Source organism: Myotis nattereri (assembly GCF_964212035.1).
Source record: "Myotis nattereri genome assembly, chromosome: 21".
Lineage (NCBI taxonomy): Eukaryota > Metazoa > Chordata > Mammalia > Chiroptera > Vespertilionidae > Myotis > Myotis nattereri.
Genome location: NC_138097.1, coordinates 14226692 through 14247972, shown reverse-complemented (window position 1 = coordinate 14247972; position 21281 = coordinate 14226692). Strand labels below are relative to the sequence as shown.

Genomic DNA, 21281 nt, shown 5'->3' with positions numbered 1-21281 from the left:
TGACCCCTACACTGATGTGGCTCATTCTTTCATTAACTATCCCTTTACTTAACAAAGCAGTGTCTCTGTTTGCCTGCGTTCTCGCTGAGCTCGGGTACAAAGATGAGCATAGATGGCCCTGCCCACAGGGACTTCGCTGTTAGGGAAATAGATGCAAAACAGTGTCACCAGAACCTGAGTAATGGACATAGAAGGCTCCACTGCCTTGTCATGCAGGCTTAAAAAAACAGTTTTTTCCCCTAAAGTTTACACACACTCAGGTATAGGGTGGCTCTGCCACCTTTTTTTTTTTTTTTTTAAATTTTACTGATTTCAGAGAAGAAGAAGAGAGAGGGAGAGAGAGAGAAACATCAATGATGAGAGAGAATCATGGATCGGCTGCCTCCTGCTCGCCCCACACTGGAGATGGAGCCCGCAACCCGGGCATGTGCCCTTGACCGGAATTGAACCCAGGACCCTTCAGTCCGCAGGCCGACGCTCTATCCACTGAGCCAATCCAGCCGGGGTGCCCTGGCACCTTTTAGGAAGGTTCTTAGGAATCTGCGGATCAGTCACCTTCTCATAGCAAGCTTCTCTATGACTGTGACCTGTCCTCCCCTGAGAATATCAATTTGACTGTGCAATTGTGCCACACTTGTCCTCAGTAAAACCTCATTTCCTATTCAGAGACCAAGAGGCACAGTGGTAATTGTTTTATTTGCAGAACAAGTACTTGTACTTGCTTATAAATTTTCTTCCCCCTTCCCCCAGATATTTCCTTCTTCCCTGCAAGTGAGAAATGAGCTAAGTCCCTGTGGTATCTTGTTTGGTCTCCAAGTAAACTTCAGAAACTGGGGGAGTAGGATACGTATTGGGGTGTGGCTCTTCCCGGCCTTCTAAAGTCTCAAGGAGCAAAGGAACACCTTCCATGTCTAATAATTACGTCTTTGGCTGAACAGACAATTTAGTAGGTGGTAGGTTTATCATTGAAACATAATTTTAGGGACTGTTTCCTCAAGTGTATTCTGACGATGTGAAAATATCCAATATGAGTTCTCAGAAAAGTCTCTTAACTGTAGCAGCAGCATTGGCATGAATTTGTTAAAACTAAAATCTTAGGCCTCACATTAGACCTCCTGAATCAAAAACTGGCCGCAGCCCAGAAATCTGAATTAACAAGCCTTTCAGTGACGCTGTTGATGCTGACGTTTGAGAAATACCGATTGAGTATATATTATGGTTCACTCTGGCTAGTGTTAATAGTCACATCAAAATAGAATATTAGAGATTTAACAGCATTTAAAAAAATATTTATTGATTTCAGAGAGGAAGGGAGAGGGAGAGAGAGAGAGAGAAACATCAATGATGGGAGAGAATCATGGACGGGCTGCCTCCTGCACGCCCCCTACTGGGGATTGAGCCCGCAACTCAGGCATGTGCCCTTGGCCGGAATCGAACCCGGGACCCTTCAGTCCGCAGGCCAACACTCTATCCACTGAGCCAAGCAGGCTAGGGCTTAACAGCATTTTTTAACCAGAACCAATGGTTTTATAAAAATACAGCTTTAGTTTAGTTTCCATTTTCATTTATTTTGTTACAAGAGATAAAACCAGGAGTCGATATGGCACAGCCAATATGTAAATGGAGCTTGAAGAAATCTCTTGAGCGTAATTAAGCTAAAATACACATGGTCTGCCTTTTGGGTAATTAGATCAGAATTGGCGTTGTTGGAATCTTCAAGCTAAACGATCCGGAAACATCTTTGAGAGAAAAATCACTGTGCTTTGCTTTTGATCACAGAGAAAAGTGGAAGCGGGAGCCCTCAGAAGATGAACAGGAGCCAGGCAGCGATGCAGAGAGTGAACCAGAGCAAAACACAGGGAGAGCCCGGAGGCCTTTCCCCAGAAGGTGCAGTGTTTGCTCGGACATCTCCGCCTCTGGGGGAGCGTTGTCTGTGTCAGATCGAGAGGGCGCGGTGCTAGGAAGAGATGGGACACAGTGCGCGGTGCCTCTGGGTTTCCAGTGTCTGTGGTTCACTGCTTGCCAGCCTGCATCGTTAGCCAGTGATGGCATGGCGGGGCGTTGCCATGATACATAGCTCAGTGACTCTGACTGTTTCCTACTCCATGTTGAATTAGTGATGTGGGAAGACTGTGTCTTCTCTTTAAAAAAGCTCTCTGTGGCCCAGACCTGTGGTCGGCAAACTGTGGCTTGTGAGCCACATGCGGCTCTTTGGCCCCTTGAGTGTGGCTCTTCCACAAAATACCACGTGCGGGCGCGCACGTACAGTGCGATTGAAACTTCGCGGCCCATGCGCAGAAGTCAGTATTTTGTGGAAGAGCCGGTATTTTGTGGAAGAGCCACACTCAAGGGGCCAAAGAGCCGCATGTGGCTCGCGAGCCGCGGTTTGCCGACCACTGGCCCAGACGGACTGGCTCATTGGTTGAGCGTCGACCACGAGGTCACGGTTCCATTCGCAGTCAAGGCACGTGCCTGGGTTTTGGGCTCGATCCCCAGTAGGGGGCATGCAGGAGGCAGCCCATCACTAATTCTTTCTTACCATTGATGTTTTTATCGCTCTCCTCTCCTCTCTTCCTTTCTCTCTAAAATCAATAAAAACATTGTATAATAATGTACCACTTTTTAATTTTTTTAAATGGTACAGCCACTTTATTTATTTATTTTAAATCCTCACCCGAGGATATTTTTTCGTTGATTTTCGAGAGAGTAGAAGAGAGAGGGAAAGACAGACAGAAATATTGATGAGAGAGAAAAACATCGATTGGTTGCCTCCTGCATACACCCCTACCAGGGCTGGGGCCAGGGAGGAGCCTGCAGCCGAGGTATGTGCCCTTGACCGGCATTGAACCCGGGACCCTTTACTCCGCAGGCCGATGCATTATCCACTGAGCCAAATGGCTAGGGCTAAAAATCTATTTTTAAAAATGTTTAAAAACCTCCTTTTTGAGGGAACTAACTCTTAAGTTTCTAACACTGACTGGTTGAAAGCATTCTTCACTGTTTATTACCTTGTTCATATCATCTATGTAACATTAAACAGAGGATCTAGTTGTCGGAGAAGGAAGTAGGCCGAGTGGCGGGAGAGTGGCACTTCTTGATCAGATGGATGGCATCATACGATACTGGCGAGGGTGAAGGAAGGCGGAGGCAGAGGGGCCCCGGGAAACTTGACGCCCTTACACTGTGGTGTAGGATGGGGTTGGCAGGCGATGGCCTTGGGGCCAGATCCCACTCCCCGCCTCATTTTGTGCGGCCCACCGGCTCAGTATAGCTTTAGAGAGGAACATTGGTAGTTTGACAGTAGGGAACACGAAGTTTGAATTCCAGTTCAGTGACATGTAATCCCTTAAAAAAAAGTGCTGTTCTTCTCCTTAGTCGATATGTATCACAAAAAACATACTCAATGATGATTCCTTTATTTTCAATTTTGTCACTCAAAAATCCGTGAAAATTTGTTTTCTCTCGCCATGGAAGTACCTATGTGGTGGCCTCGGTTGTGTCTCTTGTCTGGGAAAACCCAAAATCTTCACACCCTCTGGCTGTTTACAGCAGAATGTTTGCCTACCCCTGGCTCAGGACACGGCACTTGTCCCCCACCCGCACCCCCACCCCCACCCCCACCCCCTCAGCAGAATTCATCAACTGAGATGTGTCCCCTTCCATCCGAGTTAAGCTCAGTATTGGGATGGCGCTCCAGTTCCATCGTCAAGATTTTATCCATCATTCATTGAATCCTGGGTCTTGAATCCTCTGTGTAGCATGGGTTAGGGCAGGCCAGAGAGAAAGAGATAGATGTGATTGCGAGTTTTCATCCTCCATTTTTTCTCCTTTCACCTTTTTACCACCGATAGAGCGGTATTTTGGGGATTTCCTTGTGTGAGCTCCCGGGTTATGGCACTCAGTCCTGGCCGGGGGTGGGAGTTGAGTCGGCAGGGGGCCATGTCCTCAGTCTGTTCTATTGGTCTGTGCGGGTCAGTCTCCCAGGTGGCCTTCCAGTACATTCTGTGCACATATAAGAAAAATAAATGTGTAGTTCTTACTCTTTTTCCATTTATACAGATAATACATTCCATGCATCTTTTATATATTTTTTTCATGATCTTGGCAATCTTTCTGTATCAGTACATGGAACACCCGCTCCCCCCTTTTCTTAATGACTCCATAATACCTTATTTATTGAACTAGTTCCCAGCTGATGGACACTTAGAGTGTTTCTAATCTTTTGTTATTGCAAATAATACTCCGGTGAATACCTTAATGTGCCTGGGCCGGTGTCTATATCTGTAAGATCAATTCCCAGAAGTAAAATTGTTATATTAGTCAGTTTGGGAGATAATTCCAAATTGCCCACCAAAGAGATGCCACCAGCAATGCGCTGTGTGTGTATTTTTATATCAGGTCACCCCGAGGGTCAGTGTGGCGGACCTTTGCCTCAGAACCCACTGTGTCTCCTGTAAATGCTGGCGGACTGTTCGCATCAGTATCATGTCCATGTGGAAGATGCAGATTTCCAGTGAATTAGAATCTCAGGGAAAAGGGGACCCGGGAACATACATTTCTAACACTCCCCTGGTTAAGCCTACGTATGTCCCCCTGCCCTGGGAAAAAGAATGATACCGATTTGAAGTAAACGCCAAATGATAGAGTAAAACTGCCATTTTTTTTTTTTTATCTTCTCATTCCAGAACAGTGCCCAAACCTCGAGTTAAGAAGCAACCTAAAGCTCAGCGTGGAAAGAAAAAAAAGCAAGAGTCGTCTGATGACGATGATGAAGACGATGAGGCTCCCAAAAGGCAGACTCGTCGCAGAGCGGCCAAAAATGTGAGGTGGGTCATGCCCCGGAAGTTTTTTGTTTGTGTGAGGGTGATCGTTTGATTGGCTTACACTTGGTTCTCAGCCCCTGATTATGCATCTGGTGGGCAGAAATACTGACCTGTGTCCCGTGGAGGTATTGGGAAATCGGGTCTGTGTGGGTGCAACAAGAATGACATTGGCCAACGGGAATATGGAAAAAGTAGCAATAGCTCATTTCAAGCCTTTGGCCTGTCGAGGTAGCTTAGTGATGTTATCTTCATTTCATAACATCCTTTTTTTAAAAAATATATATATTTTATTGATTTTTTACAGAGAGGAAGGGAGAGGGATAGAGAGTTAGAAACATCGATGAGAGAGAAACATCCATCAGCTGCCTCCTGCACACCTCCTAATGGGGATGTGCCCGCAACCAAGGTACATGCCCTTGATCGGAATCGAACCTGAGACCCTCCAGTCCGCAGGCCGATGCTCTATCCACTGAGCCAAACCGGCCAGGGCCATAACATCTTTTTTTAGGAACGATGTTTGGGTGTATGCGAGTCTCTCATCCGCATTGTGCCTCTGTAGCTATAAAGAAGATGATGACTTTGAGACCGACTCAGATGATCTCATTGAGATGACTGGGGAAGGAGTGGATGACCAGCAGGACAGCAGTGAAACCATTGAAAAGGTCTTAGACTCACGGCTGGGCAAGAAAGGAGGTATGTGCCTTTGGCAAGCAAATTCCTTTTTTTATCTGCCCAGTCAGACCCAAATTTTACATATTTCAACTCTGAAAGGATGCATGTCAGCCCATGCCCATATCTGTCCTGAAATAGGGAATTTTTTCTGACTCCCATCTTCATGATGTCAGAGCTGAGAATGGAGGGGTGCATTTCACGTGTTTTTGAGATTTTAAAATGAAGCGAATAAAGATGTGTTACTGTCTTAAAAAGCAGTGATGTAGCAGAGGTTCTTGCTCATTGACATTGAGCTCATATGCCTTTAGTTGTTTCTGAATCTCCTTGTGAAAAGTATGAAACTGGTTAAATGCATATTTGGATGATGATAAAGATTACTTTATATTCAAATTGGGATAGAACTCAATTTCTTTTAAAGTAATCTTGCTATAAAAGAAATGTCAAGGTAACATCTAATGCATTTTTTTTTCTGTCTTCTTTTTTCCTCCAACCTCACTTGAGGTTATGAGTTAACAGTTAACTTTGGGTAGATGGTAACTGGTGGAGATACATTTAGTTTCTTACCTTATCCATCATATTCCCGGGTGGGTGGATTTGTTTTCTGAGTTAGTAGGGACCAGAATAAAAGGGTGTTGCTGTTTCATTTTTACTGTGTTTGGACACAAGGATTTCTTTGATTTCACTGGCAAGTTTTGGGATATGTTTTAAAGTATAAAAATTGAGTTTGCATTTTGAAAACATTTGAAATTATTGATCTCACTTATCCTGTATTGCTTACAAATTTCTGCTGCTTTCAAGTCAAAGGATTTTGGTGCGTCATCTGAAAATAGACTCTTTAGACAATTGTGTACTTGGGAAACTTTTCAGTGTCTGGTTTCATGTACTTTATCTAAAATGTGTTAAAACTGAATCCTTTTGCAGCCACTGGAGCGTCTACTACAGTGTATGCGGTTGAAGCTAACGGAGACCCAAGCGGTGACTTTGACCCGGAGAGTGATGAAGGCGAAGTCCAGTACCTCATCAAGTGGAAGGGTTGGTCTTATATCCACAGCACGTGGGAGAGCGAAGAGTCCTTGCAGCAACAGAAAGTGAAGGGCCTGAAAAAACTCGAGAACTTCAAGAAGAAAGAGGATGAAATTAAGCAATGGTACATTTTCCATCCTGGGTTAAAGAAATACGTTTGCAGCCCGAGGGACAGGAAGGTTCAATATACCTGGACATCAGACCTGTCCGTGCAATGTGGTCAGGTTACTTTGTGTTAGGAATAGGGACAGATGAGTCCTATCGTGTGTGTTTTTTTAATTTTTAAGAAAACATATTTTTATTGATGTCAGAGAGGAAGGAAGAGGGAGAGAGAGATAGAATCATCAATGATGACAGACAATCATTGATCTGCTGCCTCCTGCACGCCCCTTACAGGGGATCGAGCCCGCAACCTGGGCATGTGCCCTGACCAGGAATCGAACCTATAACCTCCTGGTTCATAGGTTGACACTCAACTGCTGAGCCACACCAGCTGGGCCAGATGAGTTATAATTTCTGTTTCACTACATTGCAAAATATGCTACTTCACTAAATCACATATTTTTCCTTTGAGTCAAAGACAATAATCTGTGTCATTAAGATAGAAGTGGCTTATATATTTAAAATTTAAAATTCTCAGAAGTATGGTGAGATCTAATTGTAGGTGGCTGCTGTTGTCCTTTTAATGAGCTTTGGTGCTAAGAATAACTCGTTTTCAAAAAAGCCACGTTGAATCACTCCTGAAGCCCATTATATGTTAAAAAAAGGCATGTCATCTTTTCAGTCTGGAAGACAGTTTTATCCTCTTGATCTGTTTAGATATATTAATTTATCCCATGAAATTATATGAATTTGTCACAACATCGTTATGTTTAGGTTTCTTGTAAATCGGCCACACGGAGAGGCGTCTCCGATGTTGTGTTTTTTTAAAGTGTGTGTGTTTTATAAAGTCTCCGGCCTTGTTACTAGATACTAAAGGGGCAGATGGAAGTGAAGACTGATTTCTTCCCTCCCTTGGACTTTGTTTTGAGAGGTGTGTATGGATCCCCCAGATTTAATGAGCGGGTACTTTTTCTGTCCGTCTTCTGTCCAGGCTGGGGAAAGTTTCTCCCGAAGATGTGGAATACTTCAACTGCCAACAGGAGCTGGCCTCAGAGCTGAACAAACAGTATCAGATAGTAGAAAGAGTGATAGGTAAGAGCATAGAAACTTACTTTATTTATGTATGTATGTATTCATGTATGCATGTATGTATTTATCTAGTGCTGATTATAGTGATAACCTCTCTCTCTTACCGTCTGTTGTTTAGCTATGAAGACAAGCAAATCTACACTGGGCCAAACCGATTTTCCAGGTAAGCAATTGTTCCTGTTTGTTAATGTTCAGCATTTATGAGCAGTGGATGTTTTGCCATGTTCACAGTTCTGCCACATGATGTGTCATTGGTTATAATGTCAGTCCCCTCCTGGAAGGGACAGTGGCTTACCTGTACATTTTTACACGTGAAACAGCTCACAGTCGGAAGCCGGCACCTTCGAATGAACCCGAGTATCTGTGCAAATGGATGGGCCTGCCCTACTCAGAGTGCAGCTGGGAAGACGAAGCGCTGATCGGAAAGAAATTCCAGGGCTGCATCGACAGCTTCCACAGCCGGAACAACTCCAAAACCATCCCGACGAGAGAGTGCAAGGTGCGGTGCGGAACGGGTTTGGTGTTGGAGGGGAAAGATGTGTCCATACAAAGGACTGGGCACGGAGCTATTGGGAAGATAAACTGTTACAAAAACAAAGGATCATTTCCATTTTGGAAATGAACGAAGATGAATTAACCTTCACACCAAAGGGAAATAGGAGAGGATGAGTTGAAGAAGGCTTTGCTGACTTGTTGAATCTTATAATTTATAGAATGTTATACATCTCATTAGAGATATTGTAGAGAATACTTGAAATACTTTTTATTGATTTTAGAGAGAAAAGAAGGGAGAGGGGGAGAGAGAGAGAGAAACATTGATGGGCTGCCTCCTGCACGCCCCCCACTGGGCATCGAGCCTGCAACATGGGTATGTGTCCTTGACCAGGAATCGAACCATTGACCTTTTGGTGCATGGGCCAACACTCAGCCAACTGAGCCACACAGGCCAGGGTGAAATAATTTGAACACTTTAAAGAGGAGGGATGGAAAGGGGACCATCTCTCAATTTTAAGTTAGATACTAAGTATATCAGCTTTTCTATTGGCTGGATTGGCTGTATACAATCTTTTCCCTCATTGGAATTCATTCTGAAGTGGTGTCCTTGGCTCTTTAGTAATAAAAGTTCACGTAAGACATGGGCTGTGTCTCTGAGAGGTTGACATTCAGGTTTATGGCACCCAGGAGGTTGTGTGGTTCTGGGAATACGGACCACAATGAAAGAAGTGGTGGTGGGTTGCTGATTCCGATGTGAAGTTTGAATTTGTATGCTTTGGTGCTGAACACGTAACTCATGGCCAGGAGCATTTTAGCATAGGAGTAGGAAGGAAGTTTTTCCTGACCCGGGGCTTGGCTCCTTTTCTTTTTCAGGCCCTGAAGCAGAGACCACGATTTGTGGCGTTAAAGAAACAGCCGGCATATTTAGGAGGGGAGAACCTGGAGCTCCGGGACTACCAGCTCGAAGGGCTCAACTGGCTGGCTCATTCCTGGTGCAAGTAGGTAGACAAAGATGTTCGAACTTCTCTTTACTGTTTTTGGCTTCTTTATTGCTAGAGGCAGAGAATTACTTCTTTGTACTGTGCAGTGTAGACATTTTAAAATTATGTGATTGAGAGAAGTCTACCATTTTAATCTGAAGTCAAGAGTATAGTCAGCTTTCGTATCCACGCAGTCAACCAATATTGGATGGAAGATATTCTGGGGGAAGGAGTTTGGTGAAAAGTAAACCTGTTTCCTCCCAGTAGGAAACATGAGGAATATGAGGGAAATGACTCAGGAATACTCTGTATCTGAACCGTATGTTACATTGGTGTATCCCAGGTTTATAGAGGTATGGCTGCCTCATTCTCCCTTCCTCAAGTATATTCTGCTTTGTTCTTTTGTGTACTTTCCCCCTAAATTAAAATTGTAATCTCTTCTTGGTGAATCACGTATCTTACTTTTCTTTGATTAATCCTCACCCAAAGATATACTTAATTTTTTTTTTTTTTTTTTTTTTACAGAGAGGAAAGGGAGAGGGATAGAGAGAAACATGGATGAGAGAGAAACATCAATCAGCTGCCTCCTGCACACACCCTACTGGGGATGTGCACGCAACCAAGGTACATGCCCTTGACCGGAATCGAACCTGGGACCCTTCAGTCCGCAGGCCGACGCTCTATCCACTGAGCCAAACCGGTTAGGGCTAATTTTTTAAATTGATTTTAGAGAGAGAGGAGAAGGGGGTGGAGGGAGGGAAACATTGATGTGATAGAGAAACATCCTGTTGAAATCCAGCCCATCTGCTAAAGCAGCGTTTCTCAAAGTGTGGTCCCAGGAAAACACCTGCATCAGAATGTACAGAAGTGTTGGTTACAGTGCGGATTCCTGAGTCCTTTCTCAGGTACTGATTCAGGTGTAGAGTAGATTCAGAAATCGCCCTAGCCAGTTTGGCTCAGTAGGTAGAGCATCGGCCTGTGGACTGAAGGGTCCCGGGTTCAGTTGTGGTCAAGGGCACATGCCCAGGTTGCGGGCTCAATCCCCAGTGTGGGGCAGGCAGAAGGCAGCCTGTCAATGATTCTCTCATATCATTGTTGTTTCGATCTCTCCCTTCCTCTCTGAAATCAATGAAATATATTTAAAAAAAAGAAACCACAATACCAAAAAAAAAAAAAAAGAAATCTATAGCTTACCCCAGCTGTAGACTGTAGTGTCTTTAAATCAAGCTGTATACACAGCAGCATGCAGGTCTGGCGAGTAGTGTGTATAGCGCTGAATAAGCTGGCAGCGGGCAGTGGCCTGGGTTCGTGATTCGAGCAAAGGCACATGACTCTCAGGCTCCAGTTCTCCAGTGGGGGTAGCCATTGTGCCCTGCTTTCTGTGTTGGAAGCCAAGGTCGTGTGATGGGTCCACCTGCTTCCTCTGTTACAGGGGATAGAGGTACAAAGCCAAATGCAAGGTCAAGAATAGAGTCTGACTAGGCTCTTGTCATAATCCAAGTCCTTTTTTTTCTAAATCCTCACCTGAGGATATTTTCCCATTGATTTTTAGAGAGTGTGGAAGGGGGGTTGGAGGGGGGGGAGAGAGAAAGAGAGAGAGAGAGAGAGAGAGAGAGAGAGAGAGAGAGAGAGAGAACACACATTGATTGGTTGCCTCTTGCGCGCGCTCCCTGACCAGGGCCAGGGATTGAGCCTGCAACTGAGCTACATGCCCTTGACCGGGAATTGAACCCAGGACCCTTCAGTCCTCAGGTCGATGCTCTGTCCACTGAGCCAAACCGGCCAGGCCTACTCCAAGTCTTGATCATGCTTAGATCGCTTGTTATTCTGTTTGTAGCTTCCACTTGCTTATGTAGGAGACTTAATTGCAGGTGAGAGGAAATACAGTTGAGATTCACACTGAAGTGTTTTGCTGGGTGACATAGGGTGTTGGCATCCTTGCTCTTCGTTTCTTTGTGAATTAAGGATTTTTTTTTTTTCCTTCTTCCTGCAGAAGCAACAGTGTAATCCTTGCTGATGAAATGGGCCTGGGAAAGACCATCCAGACCATATCATTCCTCTCCTACCTGTTCCACCAACACCAGCTGTATGGCCCCTTTCTTATAGTCGTCCCTTTATCCACCCTCACCTCATGGCAGAGGGAGTTTGAAATCTGGGCACCAGAGATTAACGTAGTGGTTTACATAGGTGACCTGATGAGCAGAAATACGGTGTGTAAACAAAAGAATTGGGGTAGAATCTGTATTATAAATGTATTATGGGAATTGACCTAAAGCCATTATAGTTTTTGGTAAAGTTATGATTCTGTGCTGTGCCCCTGATAGTGGGGGATATATTGTATTACAAAAATGCAACCCAGATATTCTGCAAAACATGCGTATATTTAAGGAAAGTACATGAAGGGGAATTTCTTAGTTGGATTGCAATATTAATTATATTTTTCTTCTCTCTGTGCTCTGGACTTCTAAGACCACCTTATTTATGAAGGGTTATAGGGAGTTAATACCTTGTAGAATGTCAATATTATTTTAGCTATTTGAACAGAGAGATATTACTGAACATAATTGAGTTCTTAAAAGTTTCCCAATCTTTTAACATGGTGAGGTTACAACTGTCCTTGAAAAAAATTAAGAATTAAAAAAAAAAAGTAATTGAAAACGCATGACTTCTAAGAAAGGAATAAGGGCAAAGGACAATGGGCCAGTCCAAGTCAGCAGAAGTGAGCTTTGCCTGTTACCAGACTTAAGCATCAGAAACTTAAATCTTTCCTTGGTGGTAACTGTTTTTACAAGCTCCTGGTAGGTGCCGGGCCCTGAGCTGGGTGCTCTGTGTACACAGCCTGTAATCCTCATGGTAGTCTCCACAATAGACCCTGCTCTTCCAACCGATGAAGGTGGTGACTCAGAGAGGCGAAGTCCTGGCCCCCTGCCAAGCAGAATGGGGGGTTGGGACAGATGTGTCTGGCTCCATACCTTTGCTCTTCCACCCCTGTATGGTAACTGTTTCTGGGGGATTGCTTCCAAGAAGAGAAAGCCATCAGGAACCCACAACCCTTTGAGAGATGTTACATATTGTCATGCTAATTCCAATTTATTTTTATTACCTACTGTCATTGTCTAACCGAAACTCTGGCAGATTGCATTGCCCTCATTCCGAGTTTCTAAAGTATACAGTAGCTTCTGGCTTTGTGAATATATTTTTTTAACCATCACAAAAGAAAAACAACTTCCGGGATTATGCAAAATGGCTTTAAGCACTGCAGTCCCTAGTGAAGACAAGGAGAACTCTGCAAAATTGTGTCCGCTGGGAAGTCTTCAGTACTCCTTTAGCTTTGTTGTCTTTCTTCCCACGTGGTGGTACTCACCTGCCTGTACTCCTTGCCCCGTTGTCATGACAACCAACTGCAGAAGCTTTGTCATGGGCATTGTCTGCCTGGCCTCCAGTCACACCTCAGTGTGAATGTGTTAGCTTCTGTGTTCCTTCACCTTGACAGTTATTTTCATTTTCGTTTTCATTCGGGTTAAATTACATTTTCACAGTGAGCCTCCCTTTCCTTTTTCTTGGGGCTCATATCTGTCTGCTCTGTGATTAATGAACTTTCTGACCTCATTAATGGTTGGAATTCGTTTTACTTGCTAATGAAAGTATTGCCCTGTCCAAGAAAATAATCAGATTATATTTCCTTAAGAAAATTCTCATTTAGGGGTTGAAATCGCTGATGAAATGCATTTTTTTGATCAGTTGAGTTGGGGCTGCAGGGGCAAAGGGAAATGACAATTTATTTGAATTCTGACAGTGAAGTTTTGGCTGCTCAGTGATAGATCTTTAATTCTAACTTTTAACTGTTTTATATGTCTATCGATTAGGTCATTTTAGAATGTATAAGGTATTTATTAAATTCTACAAGTTTTTTTTATTGGGCATGTTTCTGTTGCACCTGTCATAAGACTGGCTGGTAAAAGTAGAAATTGTATCTGAATTACCCTTTTTTTTTTTTTTTATAGATACGGGAATATGAATGGATTCATTCTCAGACCAAAAGGCTCAAATTCAATGCACTTATAACAACATACGAGATCCTCTTAAAAGATAAGGTGTGTAATTGGTAACTAAAAGGCTGAATTTTGTAGTGTAACTTGTGCAAATGTTATCAGACTTCAGCATCAGGGTGTGTAGTTCCCACTTGCCATGTTTTTTCTCTCTCCATTTCTTTAAAAAAGCAAACAAATGAACCAGTAAATCCACACTGAATATTAAGGTTTTTAAAAAAACAACAAAAACAAACAAACTCACAGTTGAAGGGGACCTTAGATCGCCTAGTCCAATGGAATTAAACAGGACAAAGATGTATTTAGGCCCGTAGCTCCCCTGTGATTCTAGGCAATTATGGGGAACTGGGCCTGGGTGCCATGCTCATGGCACAGGCATTCTCCAGAACAGGTGATGCGGGTGGTCTCTGAGGGGGACAGCAAAAGGAAGCTCTTTAAATTACCTTCTTTCTATAGTTTAGTGGGAAATGTATGAGGCAGGTGATCCCATTGGTGACAGTGTAAATAAATACATTCAGTTCGGTGGCTCTTGATGTTTCTGTGCTTGAGGGTTGGGCTGGAGAACAGGGAGAGAAGAACCTTAATGAAAGAGAGACAGCAAAATCCCCTGTTTTGTTTTGTTTGGTTTTTTTTGCCCAGCATGCCAATTTTTGGGTTCTTGCTTCTGGGCATGCAGCAGTACCCGGCCTGAGAGAGCCCCTATGAGTTTTAGAGGGAGAATGTGCTTTTTTGAATAGGCATCCATCTAGCAACCAGCAGAATAAACAGAAGAGTCCTCCTGTCCCTTAAGTTTGAAGAATTAATGTTTCCGTGTCTACCTTCGTGACGGTATTTTGTACAGAGATGATTAACACTTGTAAGTCCTTGTGGGTTTCCTTCTGACCTGGTGGCTCGTTCTGTTTTGTTTTTGCTTTAGACTGTGCTGGGCAGTATTAACTGGGCCTTCCTGGGAGTGGATGAAGCCCATCGGTTGAAGAACGATGACTCTTTATTGTATAAAACCCTGATTGACTTCAAGTCCAACCATAGGCTCCTGATTACGGGGACCCCTCTTCAGAACTCCCTCAAAGAGCTCTGGTCCTTGCTGCACTTTATTATGCCGGAGAAGTAAGCTCCTTCTGTGTATTTCCCAGCTCGCTAGAATGTCTGAAACGCCAATGCTTTTTAACTCTCTTGAGTAGACAGACCTTAGGGAACATGGTTGGCATGCATGTTTGGGGGAAAGCAAAGCATTAACTGAGGCAGGAACAGACGTATTCACATGTTCCATCATACGTGAGCGAAGGCACAGAAGTCAGCCTGTTGAGGAGAAAGCATGTTGTTTACCAAACCTGTGAATCAGTTACTTGCTTTGGGGAAGTGATTAGTAGATAGGAAACATGAGAACTTCTCACTGCTGTTACCAGGTAATCAATAAGATTGAAGTGACATCTACAAGGCCCACAAGCTGTCAAATATTAAAAATACCTTAAGTCCAAAGTTCTGCTAACAGAAGCCTTACCTTTAGGCCTTCCTCAGGTCTTCAACTTACTAAAAAATTTGTGGGATGTCTCTTTTAAAGAAGGTTTTTATGGGAGAGATGGTGTGCACATTTTATAAAAGTTAAATTTATCCAGAGGTGTTGGTGATACTTAAAGTGAAAGCTAAACTCGGCCTGATTTGAAGGACCCTTCTCAGTACCTTGACTTTGACTCATCACGCACCACTTTCGCCATCTTTTTATTGCTTCCGCATGCCATGCCATTGCCAGTCCTTTGGTCTGGGATGTTTTTCCTCCTCCTCTTCAATACTATTCTTGCCTCGGTTTATGTGACCACTTCTTTTTAGAGGTCTTCTCAGACCCCCTGACCTAGAGTAGCAGCCTGTTAGACATGCTTAGCATCCCTACCGGTTTTGTTTTTTATACGGCACCTCTTTTTCCCCTATTTATTTGTCATTCATCTCATGTCATTCAAATTCAGAGAAGATGTGAGTGTCTACCTGTCATAAACTGATCAAGGCATTTTTTGGATAGCCTAACGTCCAACATAGAAATGGTCCCTTCCCCCATTTGTTGTTAGCTCTGAAAACTTCTTGAGATACAATGTACATACCATAAAGTGTACCATTGTAAATATGCGATTAATTATTTTTTAGTGAATTTGTAGAGTTGCGCAACTATCAGGATAATCTAGTTTTAGAATATTTTTTCATCCAGAAAAGTTCCCTCTTGCTTGTTCATACAAACTTTCTGCTTCACTAATCAGCTTTCATCTCTAGTGATTTACGTTTTCTAGAAATTCCATTTGAATGGAAGCTTAATACGGCCTTTCTATTTTGGCTCCTTTCACTTAGCATAATAGTTTTGAAATTCACCTTTGTCCTAGATTATCAGGAGCTATTCTCTTATTATGCATTGTCTTACTATGGCTTGTCTTTTCATTTTCTTAATGCTGTCTTTTGAAGAGCAAGCGTTTTTAAATTTGATGAAGTATAATTTATCATTTTTAAATGGATTGTCATAAAATGAGACATTTGCCTAACCCAAGGTTACAGAGACTTGCTTTTCTTATTTTTTTCTAGAATTGCCTACATTTAGACCTGTTTCATTTTGAGTTACTTTTTGTTTTAAGTGTTAAGTGCGAGGGCCCAAGTTCATTTATTTTTGCAGAGGGATTTTTGGAAATTGTTCTGGTGCCATTTGTTGAAAAGACTATATCCTTTCTTCATTAAATTGTCCTTGTCCCGAATTTGGGTGACAAATTGTTTGGGTGACACATTTGTTGCCAATTAGTTGAGGCCATAAATACATAATGGTCTGTTTCTGGGTTCTCAGTTCTATTCCACTGGTACATATTTCCGTCCTTATGCCGACACACTCTGCATTCATTACTGGCTGTATACCACTTGGTAAAATGGGGAAGATTATAAATTCCAACTTTGTTCTTTTCCAGAATTATTTTGGCTGTTCTAGATTGTTTATACTTCCGTATATGTTGTAGGATCAGCTTATGAATTTCTGAAAAGAAAAAAAAAGCTGAAGTATTGACAGGCATTGTGTTGAATTTATCACTTTAGGGAGAATTATCATCTAAACAATATTGAGCCTCCTTAGCCAGTGATGGCGAACCTTTTGAGCTCGGCGTGTCAGCATTTTGAAAAACCCTAACTTAACTCTGGTGCCGTGTCACATATAGAGATTTTTTGATATTTGCAACCATAGTAAAACAAAGACTTATACTTTTGATGTTTATTTTATATAGTTAAATCCCATTTTACAAAGAAAAATCAACCAAAAAAATGAGTTCGCGTGTCACCTCTGACATGCGCGTCATAGGTTCACCATCACTGTCCTAAGCCATAGTCAGGGCAAGTTTCCTCCATTCCTTTAGACCTGTAATTTTTCTCTGTAGTTTCAGTGTATAAGTCTTTATACTTTTGTTACTTTATTCCTCGTCTTTTAATTTTGAGTGGAATTGTGTTTTTTAATCTAATTTTGAAAGTGTACCAGAGAGTTGAGTTTTATAGAGTGATCTTGTATCCTGTGAACTTGTAAAGGTTATTCCCACTGTTTTGTTGTTGCTGACTTCTCCGTGCTCTAGGTACAAGGTCTCATCTTCTCCAAGTAAAGGTAGCTAGTTATACTTCCTTTCCTCAGTGTGCATGGCTGTCTTTTTAAAAAAAACATACATTTTATTGATTTTTTACAGAGAGGAAGGGAGAGGGATAGAGAGTTAGAAACATTGATGAGAGAGAAACATTGATCAGATGCCTCCTGCACACCTTCTACTGGGGATGTGCCCGCAACCAAGGTACATGCCCTTGACCGCAGTCGAACCTGGGACCTTTCAGTCCACAGGCTGAGGCTCTATCCACTGAGCCAAACCGGTTAAGGCCACATGGCTGTCTTTTAATTCTTGCCTTTGTTGCACTAGCTAGAGCCTCCATGGGGCGTAGTATTGGTAGGAGTAGAATGTGAGCTACAGAATTTTTGTAGCTCCCCTGGATCAGGCTGAGGAAGTTTTCTTCTCGTTCTAGTTTTCGGGAGTTCTTACAGTGGATGAGCATCGGACTTGGTCACGTGCTATTTTTCTGTGTATGTTGAGATGACCATGTAGTTTTTGTTCTTTATTCTGTCAGTATGTGGTATATTTTGTTAGTTACGTTTTAGATGTTAAGCCAACCTTTCATTCCTGGGGTTAATCTGTCTCAATCCAGGCAGAACAGTTTTGGGTAACAAGTGCTTATATTCCTTAATAAACTTTATGTGCCCAGGTTTCCCTAATATTAAATTTATATCATTCGGATTGTTCTTGTCAGAGGGCTGTCTTGTTTATTGTTGTTACGAATCGTTAACTTTTTAACATAGGGACAGTGAAGATTATTGATGGAAATGATATAATTTTTACCCTTGAGCAGTGACAGCTCTAATACTGCCACTAATTATTATTTTACCTACGAGCTTTATTTTCCCAAGAAATTGCAGCTTATTAAAAGAATTAAGATTACGTTTTCTGCATATTTCGCACAATAACTATGTTTGTGTATGCACTAATTGCATGACACACTAAAATTTTGAGAACTCCGGAAGCCGTCTCAAAGTTGTAAACCTTTATGCAGAATAGACTGATGAAGTGATCCATTGGTTTTCCTCTCTCTTATACTCAAGAGCGAATACTGATAAAAGTTTATCTGTCCTTATAGGGAAGATTTTTTCCCCCATTTTATCTTAAAAGAAATTTTTGTTGCAAAAACGCTTTTTTCTTTGTGTGGAACCAAGTAACACTGGACTGTTTCGCCCCCAGGTTTGAGTTCTGGGAAGATTTCGAGGAGGACCACGGGAAAGGGCGGGAGAACGGCTACCAGAGCCTCCACAAGGTGCTCGAGCCCTTCCTCCTGCGGAGGGTCAAGAAGGACGTGGAGAAGTCGCTGCCCGCCAAAGTGGAGCAGATCCTCAGGGTGGAGATGTCGGCCCTTCAGAAACAGTATTACAAGTGCGTGACCGCGGGGGCGGCCAGAGTGCGAGTAAGACAGTGCCCTGAAGCTGGGAGACGGGCAGTAGACAAATCCACCCTGTCTCTCAGGCCCCAGCACAGATTGAAGTAGCCATTTGTTTATGGTCAGAGGAACTTTTATTATCCTCGCTTTTTTAAAAGGACATTTTTATTGATTTCAGAGAGGAAGGGAGAGGGAGAGAGGTAGAAACATTAATGATGAGGATCATGGATCAGCTGTCTTCTGCACGCCCCACAATGGGAATCGAGCCCGCAGCCTCGGCATGTGCCCTGACCGGGAATTGAACTTCGGTAGTTACCGACTCATGGCCAATCTTAGTTCAGCCAGATCTTCTTTTGTATCCCCATTCTCACCTATGTATCATTTGAAACATATCCCAGGTACATGCATATGTGTTTCTACATGTCTAAAAGCAAAAATAAAACCCCCAAATAAAATTTTAAAATTCACCTCAAGCTCATAGGTACAGGGAACATGTGTGTGGGGTGGGCAACATGGACAAAGGGTTCAAAAGGTACAGACTTCCAGTTATAAAGTAAGTAAGTCATGGGGATGTAGGATACAGCATGGACTATAGTTACTAAGAGAGTATATTAAAAGGGGGAAAATTGTAACTATATGGTGATGGATGTTAACTAGACGTATTGTGATTATTTCACAATATACACAATACTGAATCATAATGGATACCCTTGAAACTAATATAATGTTATATGTCAGTTATACCTCAATTAAAAAAAGAGTTAAGCATAACATCAATACTGTTATGCCTAAAAAACTAATAATTCCTTAATATTTTTATAACGTCCAATGAGTGTTTACAGTTTCTTGGCTGTAATAAATAGGCGTGCACACACACACACACACACACACACTCTCACTCACACCCTCACACTTTGCTATTTTGCATTGGGATCTAAGTAAGCTCCATACATTGTGACTGGTTGGCATGTCCCTTAAGTTTTTTTTTAATCCATCCCCCTTAACCCCCCGCAACCTCTCGTCCTTGTAAATTCTTTCAGTGAAGAAAGTGAGTCTGTTGTAGAGATTTTCCTCACAGCCTGGATTTTTGCTGATCCCAGCTCTGTGGCATCATTTAATATTTTGCTCTGGACACTTTGAAGATTTTCCTATGCATTCATTTAATATTTTCCTATGCATTCATGAGTGTAGAGCAGGGGTGGGCAAACTTTTTGACTCAAGGGCCACAATCAGTTCTTAAACTGGGCCGGAGGGCCGGAACAAAAGCATGGATGGAGTGTTTGTGTGAACTAATATAAATTCAAAGTAAACATCATTACATAAAAGGGTACGGTCTTTTTTTTCAATAGTTTTATTCATTTCAAATGGGCCGGATCCGGCCCGCGGGCCGTAGTTTGCCCACGGTTGGTGTAGAGGGTTCATTAGATTCAGACTCAATGTCAGTATTTCCTCGACGACCCCAGCTCTTTGTGTGAATCAGTTAACAACATCATCGTCTACAATTTGCAGGTGGATCCTGACCAGGAATTACAAGGCTCTCGCCAAAGGCACAAGGGGCAGCACGTCTGGCTTCCTGAATATTGTGATGGAGCTGAAGAAGTGCTGCAACCACTGCTACCTGATTAAGCCCCCTGAGGATAACGAGAGGGAGAACGGACAGGAGATCCTCCTGGTGCGTGCTTGCCTAGTTCGTCACGACTCTCTCCGCAGCAGTTTAGTTTCTGTAGGTGCTGTCGTAAGAAGCTTTAAGCCCCAGCCGGTTTGGCTCAGTGGATAGAGCGTCAGTCCGCAGACTGAAGGGTCCCGGGTTCCATTCCGGTCAAGAGCGCGTACCTTGGTTGCAGGCTTCATCCCCACCCTGGTCGCGGTGCGTGCTGGAGGCAGCCAATCGATGTGTCTCTCTCACATCGATGTTTCTCTCCCTCTCCCTCTCCCTTCCACGCTTTCTAAAAATCGATGGAAAAATATCCTTGGGCGCGAATTAACAACAACAAAAGCTAGGAAAAATCTGAAAGTATTGTTATCGATAACCGATAAAGAGCATTTCAGGAATTGCTTGTCAGCCAGGTGGCAGAAGCCTTCAGAAAGCCGAACTGTGATTTTAAACATTTGAACTCGTAGAGCCTGAGGGCAGATTGCCGTGTCTTGAACATGGGGATGTCTTCTCCATTTCCAGTCCCTGATCAGGAGCAGCGGGAAGCTGATCCTGCTGGATAAGCTGTTGACCAGACTGCGAGAAAGGGGGAACCGCGTCCTCATCTTCTCCCAGATGGTGCGGATGCTGGACATCCTGGCGGAGTACCTGACCATCAAGCACTACCCTTTCCAGGTGAGGGTGCTCTGTGATTGGAGGCCCCCCTCCACACTTCCTCTGGGTTCTGCGCTTGGTTTGCTAAATTACCCTAAAGTAGGAAACCGGGGGTTAAGGTTCCAGGGGTTAAGCTTCCAGGGCGGCCTTAATTTTTACTTCCATGCCTTCAGGCTAACCCTCTAATGAAGATGGTCAGGTGGGGTCATTCTTTTCCGGGGGACCGAGGGGTGGGGATTAGAGAAAGGAAAACTGGGCGAGAGAAAAGTCTCTTGTTTATCTCAAGTGGTGATTGTGAGGGAAGAAATACGAAAAGGATTTAAAAGAGTGAGAAGTGCTTTAATTAGCAGGTAATTAACCTTTGCTTTTTATTTCACATATGTGGCTTCTCTGGTGACGTTTTGATGTAGAACGGACGTACACGTTAACAAAAGCATTGCCTGTGCTTGTAAAGGCTTGAAGATCCAATATGGCTGCTTGAACTTGGCTCTGATTGTAGAGTTCAATTTTTAGAAAAGCTTCATTTTTAACATTATCGTTGTTGGGGCAAAAGTTTTTCCAAACAAAATGATGAAAATAATTTTGTGGCTTGTGTAGCACTTAATAACTGGGCAGTTTGCCCTGGCCAGTTTTGCTCAGTGGTTGGAGCATTGGCCCGAGGACTGAAGGGTCCCAGGTTCAGTTCTGGTCAAGGGCGCATACCTCAGTTGCAGGCTCGATCCCGGCCCTGGTCAGGTCGTGTGCGGCAGGCAGCCAATCGATG

The 21281-nt window shown here is 43.1% G+C and overlaps 1 protein-coding gene across 1 annotated transcript in view; it reads left to right on the top strand.

Moving 5' to 3' along the window:
- CHD2 (chromodomain helicase DNA binding protein 2) overlaps positions 1–21281 on the top strand; it is a gene marked incomplete at its 3' end in the record, with an annotated part of 87601 nt that overhangs the window by 30357 nt on the left and 35963 nt on the right. The window contains exons 6-19 of the mRNA XM_081114812.1: positions 1780–1887; positions 4686–4826; positions 5383–5516; positions 6417–6642; positions 7612–7712; positions 7828–7872; positions 8030–8208; positions 9078–9202; positions 11178–11394; positions 13189–13278; positions 14150–14340; positions 18018–18206; positions 19720–19882; positions 20387–20539. Of these exons, the coding sequence (XP_080970938.1) occupies positions 1780–1887; positions 4686–4826; positions 5383–5516; positions 6417–6642; positions 7612–7712; positions 7828–7872; positions 8030–8208; positions 9078–9202; positions 11178–11394; positions 13189–13278; positions 14150–14340; positions 18018–18206; positions 19720–19882; positions 20387–20539 (2062 nt within the window). The remainder of the gene's footprint in view (positions 1–1779; positions 1888–4685; positions 4827–5382; positions 5517–6416; positions 6643–7611; positions 7713–7827; positions 7873–8029; positions 8209–9077; positions 9203–11177; positions 11395–13188; positions 13279–14149; positions 14341–18017; positions 18207–19719; positions 19883–20386; positions 20540–21281) is intronic.